At 41.4% G+C, this 21,495-nt stretch overlaps 1 protein-coding gene across 1 annotated transcript in view; it reads left to right on the top strand.

Annotated features, from left to right (window-relative positions):
* Positions 1–21,495, top strand: part of PTPRQ (protein tyrosine phosphatase receptor type Q) — a 414,802-nt gene that overhangs the window by 42,953 nt on the left and 350,354 nt on the right. The window contains exons 10-12 of the mRNA XM_029597117.1: positions 2,572–2,832; positions 10,302–10,432; positions 17,591–17,720. Of these exons, the coding sequence (XP_029452977.1) occupies positions 2,572–2,832; positions 10,302–10,432; positions 17,591–17,720 (522 nt within the window). The remainder of the gene's footprint in view (positions 1–2,571; positions 2,833–10,301; positions 10,433–17,590; positions 17,721–21,495) is intronic.

Below are 21,495 nucleotides of genomic sequence, written 5' to 3'. Positions count from 1 at the left end.
AAATATTATTTTTTGAATATATCCAATTAAGTCTCAAGTTATATGCTTAACCATACCCGATTAATTTTATACATAACCGGCAATATTCAAATATAATATCTGGTTCTGTGTAACGTTAGCTGTCTGTGGTTAGTCGGATAACTTTAAGCAAGTATATTCAGCGGGACGTTTATCCGCTGAATATATGGGACAAGTTATACAGCTACTTGTAGCTGGATAACTTTTTCACTAAACCTACAAATAAATATCGACCCCAAAGTGTTTTCCAAACAGAACAAATACTACATAAAAATTACAAACCTGCATATGAAGTTGCCATACTGACTACAGGAAAGCTCGCCTAAACAAATGGGTTTTTAATTATCTTTTAAATTCTTTTGAATCTGTTAGAAGACTCAGTTCTTGAGGCAGTGAGTTCCATGTTACTGGGATAACCACCAAAAATGCATGTTCCCTACTTTAGGTCAATTGTATGGCATGGAGATGACACATCCAGAAAGCTATGTTGCGATGACCTAAGAGCTCTGGATGGATTGTAAATCAGCAATAAAGAATTTGCCCATGGGAAGGAATCAAGGGCAAGCAATTTGTGAACCATCATAGCTGTTCTATAGATTATACACCATTGTGTTGGCAACCAATGTAGTTCAAATAATGTTGGCATGATATGCTCCCTCATACTATGGCCGCATTTTGCAGAATTTGAAGTGAGAGTGTCAGTCGCAGAAGACCAATATACCACTGCATTGCAATAATCTAGCAGTTATGATAGCCTGGACTACTATTCTGAAATCAGTGTCGCCACATCTCAAAAAAGATATAGTTGCGATGGAGAAGTACAGAGAAGGGCAACCAAAATGATAACGGGGATGGAACTGCTCCCCTATGAGGAAAGGCTGAAGAGGTTAGGGCTGTTCAGCTTGGAGAAGAGATGGCTGAGGGGGGATATAATAGAGGTCTTTAAGATCATGAGAGGTCTTGAACAAGTAGATATGAATCAGTTATTTACACTTTCGAATAATAGAAGGACTAGGGGGCATTCCATGAAGTTAGCAAGTAACACATTTAAGACTAATTGGAGAAAATTCTTTTTCACTCAACGCACAATAAAGCTCTGGAATTTGTTGCCAGATGATGTGGTTAGAGCAGTTAGTGTAACTGGGTTAAAAAAAGGTTTGGATAAGTTCTTGGAGGAGAAGTCCATTAACGGCTATTAATCAAGTTTACTTAGGGAATAGCCACTGCTATTAATTGCATCAGTATCATGGGATCTTCTTAGTGTTTGGGTAATTGCCAAGTTCTTGTGGCCTGGTTTGGCCTCTGTTGGAAACAGGATGCTGGGCTTGATGGACCCTTGGTCTGACCTAGCTTGGCAATTTCTTATGTTCTTAGTGGTTTTAACACAGAAAAAAAGAACTGGAACAATTTCCACAAACACAAAATAGTTACCAAAAATGAAATGTTATATGAAAAATCTTATATTGAATGCCACTCCCAAAAAAAATATTTTTTGACCATTATTTGTTAAGTCTATAACCGCATCATCAAGCCTGACAGCGTGTTCTCTGTAGTTTCAAACGAGAGCAGCCCGGTTTTAAACCACGTAGAACATGCAGTTTAAAAAAAAAATCCTAATCATTGATCTGATTTGATCCTTGAATCCAAGGTCAGAATCTATATAAATCGCAAGACTACGGATCTTGGAGGAGACCTGATCTGTAGTGCACTCAACATTTAACTGTAGAGAAAGTTCAATGGAGGTGTCTCGCTGGATGATCAGAAGCTCAGTCTCTTGAGAGGTTTACAGCCAACCTGTTGTGGGAGAGTTATTGACAAATGGCAGACATACAGCAAGAAACATCTGCAGACATTTTGGTACAGGAAGAACTGAGCAGTAAAATAAATGAATATCATCTGCATATAGAGCCTGTAAATAATGAAGTCAATATTCAAAGCCATTTAGATGGATAACTCACTAATTACCCATCTAAATGATAAGCTATCCATCTAACTGACAAGTTATCCATCTAACTCCATGTTATCCAAGTTAGCCACCTAACTCCAAGTTAGCCATTTAAATGTTTAGTTTTGAATATTGATCTCACTGTGAAGAAGGATATTATATTGGTGAAAGAGGGCAGAAGTTAAAAATTCTCGTGTCTGCTTTCTAAACTATTTTTCTGTAATGGGCCTTGTGGGAAATCTTTTCGAAATAAAGCCATTGATGTTTTGGAGAGTTAGGATGGAATAAATGAATGTACTTTATTAACTAGGACAATATATATATTTCTATGTGTCTTCATGTGTCTATTCCCAGTGAAGAGTAAAAATTGTCATTTGCACTCATTTTTCGATAGTTCACTGAACATTGAAATTAGAATTGGTAGGATAAGTCATGTAACGTGAAAGGTTGCAAAGATTTTGCTAAAAAGTTAGCTTTCAAAAAAATGTATAACAAACAAAAATAAAATTTAACACTGGTGCACAATACATAGCATCATGAAAACCTAGAGCTGAGTTGTACTGCTGGTTGGTAACTAACTTGGCGTGTGCTGTGCTTTTTCGTTTCAGAACCGAAACCAGTTCAGATTGTTGTCCCCTATGAACTGCAAATCAACTCTGCAGTTCTCTTTGTCCAAATGCCAGACACTGGGGTATTTGATGGCGTATTCGTTATAAGCAAGAAAGGACCTAATGCAACAGTGTTTTTACAGAATGATGGCAAAGTGACAATTGAAAATCTGATCCCTGGCACAGAATACAATTTCGATGTTTATACAAAAAGTAGAGACATGTTCAGTTTTGTATATCGAGTGCCTGCAGTAAAAACGTGTAAGTGTTCATTTTAAACTTGAAATTTGATATGCATATTTAAATGCTAGCATAGCATCTGCATAGTATAGGAAGGGACAATTTGGCTGGCCAAGTTTTCCCATCTCCCTTTGTTTGCTTTACTTCTTTCTCTGTTTTGGTTGATAATGCCTCTGCTGGTAGGCGATTCCAGACATTTGCTGCCCTCTCAGTAAAGAAGCATTGCCTCTATTTTCCTCTGAGCTTGCTTAGTGGCCTAATTGCTCAGTGGCAGTAACATGGCAATATGAGTTAAACACCAATTTGTTGTTTAACAAATGTTAAAAACTTGTTAATGAGCATTATCAGCAATGCTTGCATGAGTATTCTGAAATCAAGAAAAATATAAGGCCCAACTCAGGTAAAATATTCTTGAGCTGCACTGTTTGTAAATCCATGCAAAGCAACTCATGAGTATTAAAATGAAGTAACAGATTACAAGAGACAAAATCTCTATTTTTCATTTGAAAGTTAACTCCACTTTGAGAAGTGCAGATAACATTCCCCTGAGAGCACTGGAAAATAATGTATCTGTCAGTGCTCTTGGGGTGCGCCCCCATAACTTCTATATGTTTTGTCATCTTGATATAATTTTTACCTTGTATCCCATTGGTCGTTCTTTTCCCACCAGGTGTCTGAGTTGTCTATCAAAGCTATATCTTCATTTAATGCCATATTTTCTAGCTCTCTAATCTTATTTTTTAGACCTGGCATTATTATTATTATTATTATTTATTAGTTGCCTGGTGATGAATTCTAGGCGACTTACAGGATTACACACATAATCCATGAAAAACTAAAATGAGTAAAATAATCATATAATTCAACACACCAATTACATAAACCATAAAATTAAAAAAAAAAATAATGTAGAATAAAATAAAATGATAAAAACAATTAGTGCAATTCAGGCAGTCATTGAAATTAATAAATAAAATGAGGCAGAGACGAGGTTTCAGGCAAAGGCTAAATGAAACATATATGTTTTCAGCAGGGACTCAAAGGTTTTAGAACAGATGGTCAGATGCAATTCAGCAGGTAGTGAGCTCCAGAAAACTGGAGTGGCTATCGAAAATGCTCTCTCTCATGTCTCCGTCAGAGATGCACAATGTATAGAAGGAACATCCAATAGTCCCCACTGATACAACCGTAATTCAAGAGTTGGGTTATATAAGTGAAGCATGGCATTAGCCCAGGGTAATGAATCGAAATGAAATCAACTTGTGAACTAAAATAGCAATCTTATATTTTACACAATATGCAATGGGTAGTCAATGAAGGCTTGCCAGTATTGGAGAAATATGTTCCTGAATGTTGCTCCCAGTGATTAGTCTAGTGGCAGCATTCTGTAGGGTTTGTAGAGACTTTAACATGAAATCTGGCAGGCCAATAAATAAAGAATTACAGTAATCCAGTAAAGGTAAGACAAAAGCCTGTACCACTGTGTGGAAGCCTGATGACTCTATAAGGTCGTGGAAGCAAGTGTTGAAATAATGTACACCAATAAGGGATAGTAACAACACATAGATCAGCCTTTGCTAATAGCAATCTATAGATCAACAACCAAAGGCAGTGCAGGGGTGGTAGGGAGTATGAGAAAGTCCGCCTGGTCACAAGCAACAGCAGGCCTCATCACTTTCTGTTCTTAAGTAGTGGGGACTCTCTATCCACCACACCTTCATGATTCCTCAATTATCATACAGCAGTCTATATGAGCTTGACATAGAAGCTATTTTCCAGTATGACACTGTGTTCTAGCAGGCTGCAAGTAGATAACATATATGTAAAACTGTCATACATAAAATACTAATGTAATTCCTGCCTTTTAGGTGGAGTGAAGACAAATATAAGGGCCCCATTGTGGGGCCATTTGTGTTAGTCCACCTAAGACCAAACAAGAGTTATGTGTACACTATTTACTCTCTTGTTCAGGCACCTGCAGCTGCAAAAATATACTCATTATAGAAGAACATGACCAAGTGGTTAATGTACTTTTCAAGTAGGTTTCTGACAAAAGAGTTATGTGATTACAGCATTAGGTGCTAGACCCAGAGAGAAGGCCCATTGTTTGGTCACAGGTGATATATCTTCACAATGGAAGAGGCCATTGGTTTGTTACAGCTTAGCTGTGACATGAGGAGATCTATACAACCTATTGGCCACCAACAGAATGAAGACATTGCTATATTACCTCTAGCCAAGCTTTTCTACATCTAGTCCGCTTGACAGCATATGGAGGTGAACACTAGCTAGACAGTGCCCATCTTACATATATGCCTATGTACCCAATAGCTAGCAAAGAGTATGCTCTCTGGAGAAGGCAACACAAGTCATTTGTGAAGTTCCACAGTAAGGAGTTTCACGTTTTTTTCTTGCTGCTCTTCCTTGGGAGCAGACAATTAGCTTTCCTTTTTAAATTAGCTTTCCTTTTAAGGCCTAGGCCACATGGTCTTGCATGTGAGAAATGCCTAGTTGGAATGGCCAGTGACACTCTAGCTAGCATGCAAACCTAGGTTCCAAACCTTTAACCTAGTAAAACCTTAAGACAAAAACCACACAATAAAAAGACACAACATGAAAGTTAAGTTTCAAAATATGTGACCACTTTATTAAACAACATTTGTAGTCACAACATTTAAAGCAATTCAACATCTTTGGTAATCACATTCTGCAAGGACAAGATCTCAAATAGCACATGATATTGTAACTGAAATAACCAGCACATTTTGTGGATTCATGTACATAAGTTGTTAAAAATGGCAACACTACATATACAGGAAAATGATCTGATCCTTAGGCAAAAGGATGATTACAGCAAAGAACTTAGGAAGTGGAAGTGGCAATCCCATTTCTACAGAACATCTAATGTTAGAGTTGATGTCAGCACAAACGAGAAGTCCATTAATGGCTATTAATCAATTTTACTTAGGGAATAGCCACTGCTATTAATTGCATCAGTAGCATGGGATCTTCTTAGTGCTTGGGTAATTGCCAGGTTATTGTGGCCTGGTTTGGCCTCTGTTGGAAACAGGATGCTGGGCTTGATGGACCCTTGGTCTGACCCAGCAGGGCAATTTCTTATGTTCTTATGTTCTTAACCAATAGATGGCAAGAGAAGGCCCAGACAGTCCATGTTGAAAATGTGCATTCAAAATTGACTGCAAAGGGACACGGCAGCAAAGTTCAAGAGAAGGCCCCCAACAGGGCATGTTGAAAGAGTACGCTCAAAAGGGACTGCAAAGGGCCATGGCAGTTGACATAGCAGGCAGCAGAATCAGGACTGGAGAGCGCAGCAAGGAAGCAGCAGGCCCAGGAGATGAGACAGCAGCATGGAGGCAGCATCAGGATGAGATGAGAATTGATGAGAATAGACACCAGCAGGACAATGACTGGAGACCCCAGCAAGGAGGCAGGACTATGGGTAGAGCATAGAGGAGGGCATAAGAAGGAAGCAGCAGGACAACACTGGCAGACAGTAGACCATCCACATCAGCAAGCTGGCACTGGAACTCTGTAGACAGGACAGGTCCAGTAGTCTTTGTCCATCTAGCTAGCACAGGTACTCTGTGGACAGGATGGACCCAGCAGTCTTCTTCCATATAGTTGGCACAGGAATTCTGTAGAATGGGTAGGCCTGACTTGTTTGGGAATGTCATCTTTGAGTGCAATTTTTGAGGCTTTGCACCTGTGTGCCTCATGGCCCTCTTCTTCCCTGGGGCTTTTTGCTGGTTGGGTGTGGCATATTTTTTGGAGGCCTTCCCCTGGGCCATCCTGAGAGCTGGGGACTGCTCCATGGAGTGGACTCCTGTGAGGATAGGGATGGCATAAGTGCAGACTTGGCAGGTGCTGAATTAGCGGCAGTACCACTGTCGTCAAATTATTGATTGAAGATGAGTTGGTGGTTATGCCCCGTGTAAGGGCTGTTGTTTGCTGCTGCATGACCTTGGTGTGGTTGATATGAGCCCTCCTCAAGCAGACCAGCTCTGCCCATAGGTGTAGCTACAGCCCAAACGTCCTCACAATGCGGTCAAGTGTGGCCTGCAAAGTTGGATCCACTACTGGTGCTGCTGATCGTGGGATTGCAGGTTGTGGAGGTGGATTCTGCAACTGCAATACTGGCATTTCTGGGCTCATAGACTGAGCTGGCTGGGTGTCTTGTTCAAAATCCCGCAGGATATGTGGGGTGCTGGACGCAGCTGGTGACTGGACTTGTTCTTCCCATGGCAGGGCAGATCCCTCCATTAGGCTTGAGAGGTTGAGGCTGGTGTTAAGGGGTATGGGTGACCCGAGGGGTTGAAGGAGCTACTGGTGTGGCTGCTGCTTCTGCTGCTTCTCCTCCTCCTCCTCTTCCTTTGTCCATTGTGTTGCAGCATCTGTAAGAAAGGGGCCACTGAGACCTGGGCTGCACTGCTGGCAACTGGGGCTTCCAGACTGGGGACCGGGGGCTTCCTGGTTGAGAGCTGTGGAAATAAAGAAGAAGGTATAAGTATGAATGCTAAGAAGTAGAGATGTGAATCGGAACCGGAATCGGTTCCGATTCCGGTTCCGATTCACATCGTGATTTTTTTTTCCTCCGGCCCGTTCGGGTTTTTTTTTATCGGCTGCGTGGCGTGGGCCATCCAGTGCTCCTACCATGTGACAGGGGCCGGCCAATGGCACGGATACCCTGTCACATGGTAAGGGCAAAGGGCCATCGGTGCCATTTTTATTAGTGGCAGCCGACGGCCCAAGAGCGGGAGATCGCTCCCGGGACCCCCACTGGACCACCAGGTACCTGTAAAAAGTTTTTGGGGGGTCGGGAGGGTGGGGTAAGCTAAGGGATTAGTTTTAAAGTGTCGGGGTGGGTTTAGGGGTTAATTTTGTGTGCCGTTTTTCCCGCCCTCCCTCAAAACGATAAGAGAGCCCCACGAACAATTTCGTGGGGTTTTCCTATCGGTTTCAGGGAGCCCCCGATTTCTGACGATTTTGAGAATATCGTACGATATTTTCAATCATCAGAAATACAATTCACATCCCTACTAAGAAGTGCACATGTACTGTTTTTCCAAAGATGTGCACTTTGTATCATTCAATGTGATCATCCTATGCAGCAAAATGTGAACATCTGAAGCAGACTTCACATTTACAGGTGATGAGACTTACTGGCCTCAGCTTATGTCATGTCCATGGCCTCGTCCATGCCCTCAAAGACTTCTGCTCCCAGCTGTTGAATGAGCTGCTCCTCCATTGGCGCCAGGACGATTGGGCAAGGGGCTCCTCCTTCAGTCTGGCGCATGTATTTGTTCTTGCTGGCCACCTTGTTGTTTAACTGTGCCTTCATGTCCCTGTAGCAATGGGCCACCTGCTGTCAGGTACTCTTGATGCTGCTGTGTCAGAATATGGCTTGCACGATGGCCCACCATATCTGGCCCTTGGCAGTCCTGGAGGTCTTCGCAGCCCGATTGCTGAAGAGCATGTTGTAATTCTCCAGGACCCTGGCAATGAGCTGCTCATTATCCTCCATGCTGAACTTGTAGATGCAGACAAGCTGCTGCCTGGCTGCTGGAGGATCAGGTTGCCACTTCCACTTCCGGAGAGGTGGTGTCACTCTCCCAACTCTTGCTCCCACTCCCCACTCTCCTTCCTTTCTCCCTCCTGAACCTGCCCTGACAACTCCCCCACTCTTAGTCCTCTCTGTCTAGCCCTACCCTCATGTCATCCTCCCTCCAAACTCATCTGCCCAAACCCTTTTCCCTCCATCTCCTCCTATCCATTCCCTCCTCCCTATCTCTACTCCTACTTTCCCTCCTCCTCCTCCTACTATCTCTCCTGGCCTCTTAATCCCTCCTTTCCTACTTTCACTCCTCTCCTCACACCTCTCCTCTCTTCGTATGCCATCCATGTTCCATCCTCTCCTGTTGCCCAACTCCTCATCACTCCTCTCCTCACCACTCCACCATTCCTCCACCACCACTCCATACCATTCCTCCACCACTCTTCCACACAAAGGGACAGACAAAAAAAACAAGACAAATGCACAAAAACTAACGCTTCTTTCACACACAGACACAATAGGCAAAGGTAAAGGTAAAAAGATGAGAAACAATAAATATGACAATTCGGGCAATCAATAGAACTCTCCTCCAAAACTCCAATTAGCCACCAACTGAACTCCAGGCAGCTCTCCTCTCTCTCCAGCACCTGACACACTCTCAAACAGGCAGCTGCAGGAAGCTGGTATGTATAAACAAGGAAAATAATGCACCATATGTAAAATGACGAGCGACGTATTAGTACATCGTGCGATATGATAGAGTATTGCGTTACCCAATAGTTACATATGTGGTGCGATATTTCCTTAACCGTGCCCATTTTTTTACCGCTATATTTCTGCTACATTTACTATGGCTTGATGAATCTAGGGGAAAGTTAGGTAAATCAAGTCAGTCAGACTGACTAGATTAAACAGATTTTCAACTGAATATCTAGCCAGTTAGGTTCAGCTGAAAATTCAAATAAAGATATCCGGTTAAATTATTTGCTTATGTTCCCTGCTCAGTAGCGCTTTGAAAATTGACCTCTTAGATTATGAGACCTATACGCTAATGCCCACTGAAGCCAATCAGCATGCACAAAAATAGCATATTATGGACTTAGATCCTCATGTACCTTCTAATTCAAGTGATGTTAGTGTATATGTATATGCATATAAATGAAAGAACAGATGCAAATGAGGCTTTAAACCACAATATGCAAAATAACATGGTATGCTGCCTTCAACATGCCATTTTGCACATTCCTTTTTGCGCTATAAACACTTTTTCAACCAAGCTATTCCATGCTTGTGTCTTTACTTCATTTTCTAAGGAATTCAGGAATATGTTTTTCATTTGGCATTTTTGGGGTAGGATGTGTAGCTATGTGGAACAAACACTGTTTTAATGCAATTTACTTCCAGGCTGTAACATAAGAAAAGTTGAAAATTTTGGCAGGGGGTGTGGACTTTCTACAGCCACTGTGTTTTTCATCCAGGGCTGGATTTCCCTTTGGGCAGTGCAGGCAGCTGTCTAGAGTCCCCCTTATGTCTGGATGGTGTCCAGTGCCTTTAAGGGGACGGATCTGAAGTGCGAGAGGGTAACTCAGAAGGAGGGGGAGGCACCCGTTGCTGGTGACACATCTCAAGAGAGGCCCTCTCTATCATTCTAATATGGAAGATTTCAAGGGGATCTCTTACACCCCCCACCCTGCCCCCCACCTTCTCCAACAATTCCTGTGCCTAGGGGCAAGCCAGAGGTAGATCTGGCCCTGAGCACACGTACAGCAGGCTTGGATATTAAAGGGAACATAATGAACTGATTGTTTGCCTTGACAGTTTTATAAGTGTCTGCTTTAGAGCGTACAACGCACTTGTATATCAAAACTGGGCGCAGGCTTTAAATTATTAACAATAAAATGTTTCATTTGCCATGCAGGTCTTGCAGAACCACTCAATGTACGTGAAGATAAGGTTACAGAAAACTCAATACAAATCGTCTGGGATAGAGCTGAAGGAAGCTTTGAACAGTATGAAGTAACATGCACAAATTGTGCAAAAGATTTCCTGGTAAGTTTTAAAATACATCATTAGATTAGCATATATTGCAATAAGGTCATTGATAAGTGCCAAAATATTATTTTGGAATCAAAATAAGCTGATGTCTCAAAATACCTAAAATTGATAAAAGAGATATGGTCATGAATATATGGGGTTTATCCCCTAGGTTGATCTTTTGACTGGATCTAGTCACAAAGGAGCCATTTTATATCAGGGCGGATTAGCTACGATAACCAGCTATGCTTTAGGAGCTATCTTCTGCTCAGTTTCAGACTGGTTGTGGATTAAATTAGGCCAGCTAGAGTTAAACATGCAATATCTCCATTCAGAGTCAGTCAAATAAGTTCCTTTCCCAGCCCAAAGGCCATCCACAATTTGAGCTGGCGTAACTATGTGGCTAGATTTAATCATTTAGCTAGGGGAATTTGTCACGTCCATGGATCTGACCGATGGTGCCTAACTCCGGAGTTAGATGGCTGCATCCCTTTGAATATTGGCCCCGCAGATATCGCTGCTCTGTTGGAGCCTCAAGACTGATTGACCCGATTACATAAAGGATTTTAAAAAGGTTACGCGCGCCGGGCTTATTTAAAAAAGGCTCAGCGACACGTGTAAAACCCCGGGACACGTGTAAGTCCCGGGGCCTTACAAAAGGGGCGGTCCGGGGGCGGGGCCGGAGGATCGCATGCCGGCAGCCTGCCCGGAGGCAGGCGCAAAAGGTAAGACAAAGGACAGGGGGTGATTAGAGTAGGGCTGGGGGGGGGGGGGGAAGTTAGGGGAAGGGGGGGGAAGGTCAGGTTAGGGGGAAGGGAACAGGGGAAGGCAGCGCGGCTCGGCGCGCAAGGTGCATATTTGTGTACCCCCTTGCGCACGCCGACCCTGGATTTTATAACATGCATGTGCGCTTCTTTTAAAATCTACCCCACTGCGTTGAGGGTAATTTTAAAAGCATTTTCATGCTTAAAACTGGATTTTATATATATAAATGCACTTTACCTATGTAAATGGGCTTTTTTAAAATTGCTACAATATATGCCATTGAATTGACCATAGGTTATATGTACATGTGCACTTTATGCATGTAAATGGCTTTTTAAAATTGCTATGATAGTTAGTATGTTAGATTTACTCACATAACACTTTCTAAAATTACCTCCTATGGCTCTAGCATGCAAAATAAACCATTCCCAGATGATGTTTGTGTGTACACAGTAAAAATCATGCGTACACATTTAAATAAAAATATGTCAGATGCAAGTTAGGATTTCCTGTGTACACTAAATAGCAAGGTATGCTCTCCTGTACATGCTAAATAGCAAGCATTCAAAAAAGCCAAAAGTTCAACACTCATCTTAGATTGGGCATGCTAACACTCATCTTAGTGTACTTGCTTTTTCAAGGCTAACAGGATGCACTGAGAATTACTGATGGAGAAGAAGAGGCTGTATGAGCAGGAGATGAAGAGGTTATGGAGTAGCACAGAGGTGCTCAAACCAGTCCTAGGGGCTCACCGCAGACAGTCAGATTTCAGGATCTCTCTAATGAATGTGCATGAGATTTATTTGCATGCACTACCTCCTATGTATGTAAACATTTTTCATGCATATTCATTAGGGATATCCTGAATACCCAACTGGCTGGAGAGGCCCCAAGGACTGGTTTGAGCACCCCTGGCGCAAAGAACAGGGGAAAGATGAAGGAAAGCAAGAGAGAAAAAAAAGACGCCAACATATACTTGAGCTTTTCCAAAAATAATCCACGTTTGTTTAGGCAAGAAAATATATTTTCAAATTGAAGGTGGTGCCAATATCAACAGTTTATCAAACATTATTGTACATCGCACAGTTTATAAGAGCATAAGAACATAACATAAGAAATTGCCATGCTGGGTCAGACCAAGGGTCCATCAAGCCCAGCATCCTGTTTCCAACAGAGGCCAAACCAGGCCACAAGAACCTGGCAATTACCCAAACACTAAGAAGATCATAATGCTGTAATATTGCAAGTAAAGGCCTAAACTACAATGCCAATTGAGTGGCATGATTTTACTGATGTAACAGGATTCCCAAAATTGCATCCCTGCTACCCTCAGCTTATGTTATGTTGGGCATAGAAACTGGACAGATAATCATGATTGAGTTTCTAAACTGGTGTTTCAGGCTTGCCCAAAGAGTCTTAAGACATTCAGCCTGCTAACTACCCCTGACTGCAAAGATAGTGCAAAAGGGAACTGTTTGTGTGTTGAAACTGACTGCTTTATATACTTGGAGAATAACCCAGCAATTGCAGGGTTAATAAACTGGCCAGTGGTGCAGTGATAGAATCTCAATAGATAGGAGGGAATCACATGATCTTGGGAGCTAATGGGATCTGAGAAGCCACAAGGCTGCTGAACCAACAGGAGAAAAGAAAAAAAAAAGCCCGGGCTTTTGGCTTGTGAATTGCCAAGGCTTTTGGATTCCACGGGGCAGAGCTGAGCACTGCAGAGGGAAAGAAGAGACTGCAGCTGAGGCTGAGGGGAGCTGGGAGGAGGAGCAGTGCAGTGCAATACCTCTTCCAGGGTTCCAGAGACTGAGACTTGGATTGCCTGGAGTTACTGCAGCCCTTGACTGGATGTTGAAGTGAATTGAGAGAACAGAGTGGGGAAACTGGGATAAGTGACTGAGACTTGCTAGGGATGTGCTGGGAGACAAGACATTTTTTTTTCTCCTCTATGCCTGCTTGAGTTAGATGCACAGCTCAGAGAAGGAAAGTTGGCTCCCTAATGTTATAACTGATTGTGAAACAGGTTTATTATCCTGCGTGGAAAGAGACCAATCCATTCGTCTCAAGGGGATCTACGGTAAAAAGTTGGAATCGAGCCTGTATCCTTGCTAGGAGGATCTGTAAGCCAGAGTCCAGGGAGCTAGAAGAGGATTTTGTGCAGAGATAGAAGGAATTATCTCAATTGCTTCCAGCATTCATCAGGCAGGGTTTTCTCTGCCTCTCTATAAATCAGTAAAGGCCCCACCAGCACATTTTGTGCACATTCAGAGACTTAAGACTAAATTTCTGAGTACCCAATGTCTGCTAATAGATATAACTGCTGCATAATTGTTTAAAACTTTGTTTAATTACATATTTCATTGTTTTAGTTGAATTAAGTACATTGTAATTGTTTGTATATTGTATTATAGTGTTTTGCTAAAATGCCACCAATTTCCTTGTTTATTAATACCTTCTTCTCCTCACTCCCAAAAAAACCCTGAATTATTCAATTTGTTTGCCAGTAAAAAATCATAAAACTCTTGCTCATTATGGTCAGTGAGATTTACTGTCTTGTTTGGAGAAAGGCACTTCTCTACAATAAATACACTGCCCACAGACTCTTGCTTGCCATGTATATTTCTCTGGACTACAGTGAAAGCTCCATTTAGGTCCTTATGTATGTCTGTACAGCGTTTCGTAGGTCTTGTAGCACTTTAGATATGACAAATAGTAGCAGTCATAGCAATAGTAGTGTGCAATGTGTGTGCTGCACAAAAGTGGGGCCCAGCTATGTCCATTAATTCCCACGATCCAGGGCTCATGCATTAGCATGCTTGACTACATATGTTCTCAGAAAGGAGTTCCTGCAGGTTTAACAGCCACTGTTGCTTCAAGGTGTGAATGCTGCTCTGAACCTGAGCATCAGGCAGTGGTGACTTTTCTGTGGCACACCTGATCAGGACTGATTGCATCCCAGTGTGCCATGGCATACTGGTTGGGAAACACTTGTCTTCAGGACAGGTATTGCAATAGAGACAAAGCTGCAGCAGTGGCTCTGTAAGTCCCTCACAGAAGGCATTTAGTGGGAACTAGGATGAATGGTCGTGAGGCAGTCTCTTCCCTTCCAAGGTTGGACGTCTCTCACCAACCTTTCTACCTCTGCTCCATGGACCTCTGAGACAATTGCTCCTGTAAGGAAAAGTGTGAAGCAGATTGAGGGGATGGGTGACATGGTGATGGTGCCTGAACTTGCTTTGCTGGCAGACGGCATTGATCATTGCTATCACTGATATGGTTAGTCTGTCTAAGAATAACTGCAGGTATTCTGAGACTTCAACCGTCCGTGTGCCATTGTTATCCTAACTTTACAGGGTGCTTGTAGAGGAGGGATGGTCAAATGTCAGTGTCCTTCAGACTCAGGGCTGGCGGCGTTTCCTTCTTGACGACAATGGGATAGATGTACACACAAAACAACCCCCCACCAATTGAGCCTGTGAAACCTTCACAAAGAACATTCAAAGGAAAAAGAAAGGAATCAAATCTCTAAACAAATCAAGTGACTTATTGTATATAAGGTGGTAACAGCAATAGTGTATATAGCCTAAGAGTTTAATCTAAAATCTTATGCCTCACAATGGGCTTTAAGTTCAACCATATATAGGCTCATCTTTCAATCATCTACCACTTCTATATCTTTATTCTAAATGCTCATACAAAAATCAAAATACTTTGTGACAATCAACAGTTAATTAAGACTTATCTTAGAAATGTCTTTTTCCATGGTTCCTCATTATTCCTTTATCTGCATGACGCCCAGGCACTGCATTGTGGCAGAGCCATTGCCCACGTCAGGGAAAACTGTGAAAAATAAAATAAAAATCCCTCACCAGCACCAAACGATGTCCTAAATATAGGATATAAAACAGCACTCAAAGTAAGTCACCTCAGAGAAGACAACCACCCTCTTTGGAATTTTGTTTATACTGTGGTGGGGTGCATACTGCATATCACTAGTAAATCCCACTTAAGCTTAAATGTGCTAGGGTTGGCTGAGGTCCCTGCTGTTGCCAGCCCTCTCCATGGTAGACCTAGATGCTATTAGCTCATAAAACCTACAGTGTTATAGGTTAATATATATAGTACTGAGGACGGTCACATCTGGGGTCTTCCAGGGTAGAGCTGAGATAGCCGAATAACTCTGATAGCTGGAGTTAGCTGAATACTTTATTCTGTTTTATTTATTTATTTATTTATTTATTTATTTATTTATTTTAACGTGTTTTGTATACCATATATTCTGTTTTGCCATCATAACGGTTTACATTAGGAGAGTGATTGCCATCATAACGGTTTACATTAGGAGAGTAACAAATACAATTTAAAGATAAAGTTAGGTAGCAATGGGGTAAAAGGGGTTAGATTATATAGGGAAAATTTAGATTTCTGTTATAGAGTTCGTGGTTTGATTAGTCTGTCGTAAGTTGATAGGATGGTGTCTTTGTTTTCTTTGGAGTTGTCTGGTTGGGAGTTTGTTGGTGTTGATAGTTGAGATCTTCTGAAAAAGCTGTGATAAAAAGCCAGGTTTTTAATTTTTTGAAAGTTTTGGTGTCAACTTGGGTTCTTAGATTTAGGGGTAAAGCATTCCATAGCGATGGGCTGGCGATGGATATAGCTCTCTCTCGGGTTTATACTAGGTGCGTGATTTTAGCATGAGGAATTTTGAGGAGGCCTTTATTCATTGAGCGAAGATTCCTTTTTGGAGCATGTAGTGCAATGTGTTCAGTTAGCCAATGGTTTTGTTGTCCTGTGATTAATTTATGGAGGATTGATAAAACTTTGTATTCTATTCTGTATTTAATTGGGAACCAGTGCAAGGATATGGGAGTAGGTGTAATGTGATCTTGTTTCTTGGTTCCTGATAGAATCCTGGCGGCTGCGTTCTGAAGAATTTGTAGTGGATGTATGGTGGTAAAAGGGAGGGCCGAGGAGTAGGGCATTGCAGTAGTCTAGGTTTGCAAAGAGTAGTAGTTGCAGAACTGTTCTAAAGTCATTTTGAGTGAGGAAGGGTTTGAGACATCTGAGTGTCAATAATTTGTGGTAACCTTCTTTGATTTTATTTTTATATGGATTTTGTAGGATAATTCATTGTCGATTTTAATTCCGAGGTTTCTGGCATGGTCAACAGAAGAGATTATTGTTTTTGGGTTTTCTATTTTGAGTGATTGTCTGGGTGAGTTGTTGATTTTTTGTCGAGAATGATTAATTCTGTTTATCAATATTGATTATGAGTTTAGGTTGGAGAGGCATTGCTTGATTTTTGAGGGATAAGAGGTTATTTTCTTGTAGGTTTCTTCTAGCGTATTTTGGATTGGGGCTAATATTTGGATGTCGTCAGCATAAAGGAAATGGGTCAAACCTAGACTGATCAGTGTGTGACAAATAGGTAGGAGATAGATGTTAAAAAGTGTTGCTGACAGGGCAGATCCTTGTGGGACTCCTGTATTTAGATTCACTTTATTTGATAGATTGTTGTTAAATATTACTTGAAAACTTCTTTGGGATAAATATGAGGTGAACCATTTTAGGAATGTGCCTGGTATTCCCATTTCAGAAAGTCTGTCAAGTAAAATGGCATGGTTGACTGTGTCAAAGGTGGCTGACAAATTCCAGGAGTATTAAAATATAACTTTGTCCTTTGTCGAATTCTCAAAGAACTGTGTCATTAAGAGAAAGGAGTAATGTTTTCCGTGCTTAAGTTTTTTATGAAGCCAAATTGTGTGGGGTGAAGTATGTTATTTGTTTCTAAGTAATCTAATAGTTGGGAGTGAATGATTCTTTTCTATGATTTTTGCAATGAAAGGTAGGTTCTACTATCTCTAGACTTGGGTCCGAGGAGATTTGTTATCCAGGAATGTGACATATAGGATCATCAGTTCTTACCTTTATTTGTCTTTGGACTTTTGTGTGTGGGAGAGGGAGGTCTGCAACATGTGATATGTATTTTGGGAGGTGGGGGGGAGAAGGGATTGACTGGCAAGACTAACATTGTTTATACTGTGGTAGGGTGAATATCACTAGTAACATTATCCAGGTATGCATATCTGGATGACTTTGCAACCTAACTGTGAGATTCAAATTAGCCAGTTAGGTTTACCTGAAGAACTGCATTCAGAGATATGCAGCAGGATGTTTATCCAATTCAATATCCCTGATAATTTATCTGGCTAATTTTGGCCTGATAAGTTATCTGTTTTATACGGTTTTTTAAAACACTGGCCTCTAAATTTTTAGCACACGCATGCTAAAAACATTTTAGTGCAAGTTTTAATGCACACAAGCCCTAAAATGTCTTGAATAATAGCTGAAAAATTATATACAGATATTGCCAATGTAATACTAATATTTCTCCCTTAATTGTAGGTCCAAAAGGTTGTGCAAGAAAAAGCAGCATTTTTCAGTTTGACTCCTGGAACCTTCTACCACTTTTCAGTTCGAACAGAAAAAGAAAATTTTAAGGACAGTGCCTCTGTTGTAAAGGAAATACAGACAAGTAAGGCTTTGCTATTATTATGCATTCTATATGCTTTTGCTTCTGTTATTTGGGGGGTTGTCTTCCCACTTTTGTCTGTTTCATTGAAGAGAAATTGTGAAAGCATGATATTAAGGGGCATATTAAAAGAATTTCTGTATGTACCCAGTATGATATGTATTCAGATGGTTTTGATGGTAAAAACACAATGAAAGAGTTGATTTTCAGTTCGGTTTGTTGCAACCGAACAGAAAATCAACTCATTCTGAAACTCCAAAAATTCTTTAGAATATTCATTTGGAAAATAACATGCACTACTTGCTAAGACAAAGTCCTGAAAAATCCAAAGAAACAAATAAACAAAATTTAGCCTGAAAACATATTGAAAACAAGAAATCTGAACCAAACCGAAAAAAAATAACTGCACATTCCTAGATGTCAGAGCAGCAGCAGCATTGGCCTTTCCCTTTGTAAATATGGCTGGCATAGGTGACAGTTCCTAAGGTGTAGACTATGTGATAATGCTTGTGTAACTTTTCTGATGGTATTCGGCAAGGGGCCACCTTCAAGCACTACAATCCTCCAGAATAGTGAGCCGCAGCCCCAGGAAAACAAGGTTATTCCAATGGGGAGGAGTGGGGATACCTGCTGCTAGAGCCCAAGAGAAGAGAGCACAAATAAAAATTCATCCATACAAAAAGAATTGTTCTAAATAGCCAAAAATGTATTTAAGTGAAAGAGCAACATCAGAGAGAAAATTTTAAAAAAAGTACAATATCGTGAAGAGTTTCCACTTGACACATTCAGAAATTACAAAATGTGTCTGTCATGGTTACAAACAGTCTCTGAGGTATCTTAAATCCTTATATATCTTGGAATAGTCTTCTGTTCTTCCCTTCCCTTGGACATGCATCCACAATACTATTCCACAACTTTATTTCAAAACATCTGCTGATTCAGGAGATAAGAAACCTGGGGGTAGATTTTAAAAGGGTGCGCGTCAGGGATCGGTGCGCGCCAAGGGGGTGCACAATTGTGCACCTTGTGTGCGCCGAGCTGCGCTGCCTTCCCCATTCCCTCCCAGGCTGCTCTGAAATTGGAACGGCCTGAGAGGGAACTTCCCTTCCCCCTAGCCTGACCTTCCCACCCCTTCCCACCCCTTCCCCTAACCTTCCCCCCCCCCAGCCCTACTCTAACCCCCCTTGGCACAGCGGCAAATGGCCGCTGTGCCAGGAGCTGCTGACCCCGCCCCCCCGCCCCACCTTGGACCTCCCACGCCCCCTCCCCACCCCTTTTTGCAAGCCCCGGGACTTACACGGATCCTGGGGCTTTACACGCGTCGCCGAGCCTTTTAAAAATAGGCCCGGTGAGCGTAAAGGCCGGTTACGCGCGTAAATCCTCAGGCTTTACGCGCGTAACCTTTTTAAAATCCGGCCCTTGGGGTTGAACCCTTCCTTTGGAGAGAAAACAGTTTTCCTCCTATCCTGGTCCTCTCTGAAAGAGAGCTCACAAGAACTGTTTTCTCCTACTTGACTCCAGCTTGTGGGAAAGAATCCAGAATGTTCTGAACTTTCAAATTTATGCATCTTATAAGCATCTGTGTTGGGTGTGCTCATCTGTGAACTCTATGATTTCTGTCATTTACCCTGCCCCTGTAGTTCACTAGGGCTGTGTTTGAATCTCCGGTTCACAACTGCCCCATTTTCCTTGGTAAGGACCTACTTAGATTATTTTCACTGTCGTTGATATTAACCTTTCCGAGAAAATTCTAGAATGGATTCTAAATGCACTGATTCCTGTTGTTGTGCATGGAGCTCAACAGGTCCTTCCAGATATTCGTGACAAAGTGGTTGAAATCCAGTAAGCTGAAACCCTACACCAGTATCACAGTTCTAATCCCTCTGGTGATGCCTGGACTTGAAACAGGACCTTGTGGAGCAGAGAATTGCACATACAAGTTTACTGAGTGACTGAGTTCAATTTGTCACAAAGGCTTTAGTACCCATGGAAAAAAATAATGCAAGGATGATATGAACCATGTTGACATTAAATAGCATCTCAGGTCCATTCCCTGAAGAATTGTGGCAGTGGCATTGTTTAACACAATAAGCCCAGTTCATCAATATTTCTTCATGCCGCTTATCCTCTCTGTGATTGCCGAGTAAGCAGACAGATATTTTGACTGCACTGCCAGTATCTTTACTAGTACAAAAATGCATAGCAGAATCAATTATGAGCAACTTTATCATTCCTAGGTGTAGAATGATGCCTCTTTGGTAAAATACAGTAGTAATAAAATGCCGCCGCTTCTTCTGTAATTTTATTAATGGAGGTGGTCTGTCTTTAAGTGAGACTCCACAAAATAGTCTGTGAAAATTACATTTTCACCTTACCTTAGTGATATCTGCCTGTTAAATATAACCTTTATATTACTCAGTTTTTACTTCACAGTGAGACAAAAATGGCTGAATTCAGGATATGTCGCTCTCCATGTTGAAGATGTGAGACAGTGTTGTGCTTATCCTAGCATCTGTTCTGGAAAGAAAGTGTCCTTTGCATATTGTTTTTAATGGGAGCAATTTTAATTAGTTTGCGCATCTGAAAGCATACTCATGGGCTTTGTCCACACATTCCTTGAAGCTAAATTTCAAAGGGAAAATACCCGGCTAGTTTCTTTTTGAAAATTTCTGACTTAAGTTCCGTACGTAGAAAGCACCAAATTGCTTTGTACCTGCTAGTGCGTACCATGGAAAACCATATAAGCATACTATTGTCATTTATGCAAATGTACACAAGTATAAGTTTACTTATGTGCATACATTTCCTCAAATAGCAAACTTAGGCGCATTTGTTTTCTATAATCTGTGCAGATTATAAAATATGGGCATACTTCTGTGTGGTCCCATATGTATGGGGCCGTGCATAGTTCTCTGAAAGTTATCCTCCCTGTGCATTTGTTCTCTTAAAGAAATAGTTTCGTTCATGATTCCTGAGGATCCAAGTGTTGTGCCGATTAGTGCAGTCATTTGTAGGGTACTCTACAGATACTTATCTTCTGTTGGTCAGAAGAGTTGCCCCAGTCTTATTTTATTTATTTAATCGGAGAGTGCATGGAATATTGAATGCTATCTAAACATTAACATTAAAAATATTTTCATATTGAAAACTGAAAATTTTTGTTTTATTCAAAGTGTGATGGCAAGATCATTGGCTCCCCCTTAAAACAATATTTATCATGATGATATAACAAATCAATACTTTGTACAAATATATTTTTTTGAAACTGGTTGATAGACCAAAATTTAATTCTTGAAGGCAAATCATCTATCATGAGCCTGTTAGACTGGTACAGGAATTGGAAGTCAGGAGCTTATTATAAACCGAAATAAGTGAAAAGACAAACCAGTAGATTAGTTTAGTAAAGAGGATGGCTGAAGCTAAGTAACCGGGCATCCCGGACCCATCCACTACAACTCCCCTGTGATTCAATAATATACTCAAGAATTACAGGCAGTCTATTATATTGCTTGGAATAAGTAGACCACAGCTTTATTATAGTCAATAACGATAACATAAACCCAATGCTGTGCCTCAACCTAACATGTGTCACCCCAACACCCCCCCCCCCCCATGGCAAGGGTCCTATACCTGCCCTGTTCTGGGTGTAGTCACCAGGACTGTTGAAGCGACGTGTCCTCCCTAACCACTTCTGTGGCTCTTACTCAGCCCCAATAAGAGGTGTCTCCAATTCTTGCCAGTGCAGCTCTCCTCCAAGGCCTGTATCGCAAGGCCTTGC

The sequence above is a fragment of the Rhinatrema bivittatum genome, chromosome 4 (genome assembly GCF_901001135.1).
Source record: "Rhinatrema bivittatum chromosome 4, aRhiBiv1.1, whole genome shotgun sequence".
Classification (NCBI taxonomy): domain Eukaryota; kingdom Metazoa; phylum Chordata; class Amphibia; order Gymnophiona; family Rhinatrematidae; genus Rhinatrema; species Rhinatrema bivittatum.
This window is presented reverse-complemented; position numbering and strand designations above follow the sequence as displayed.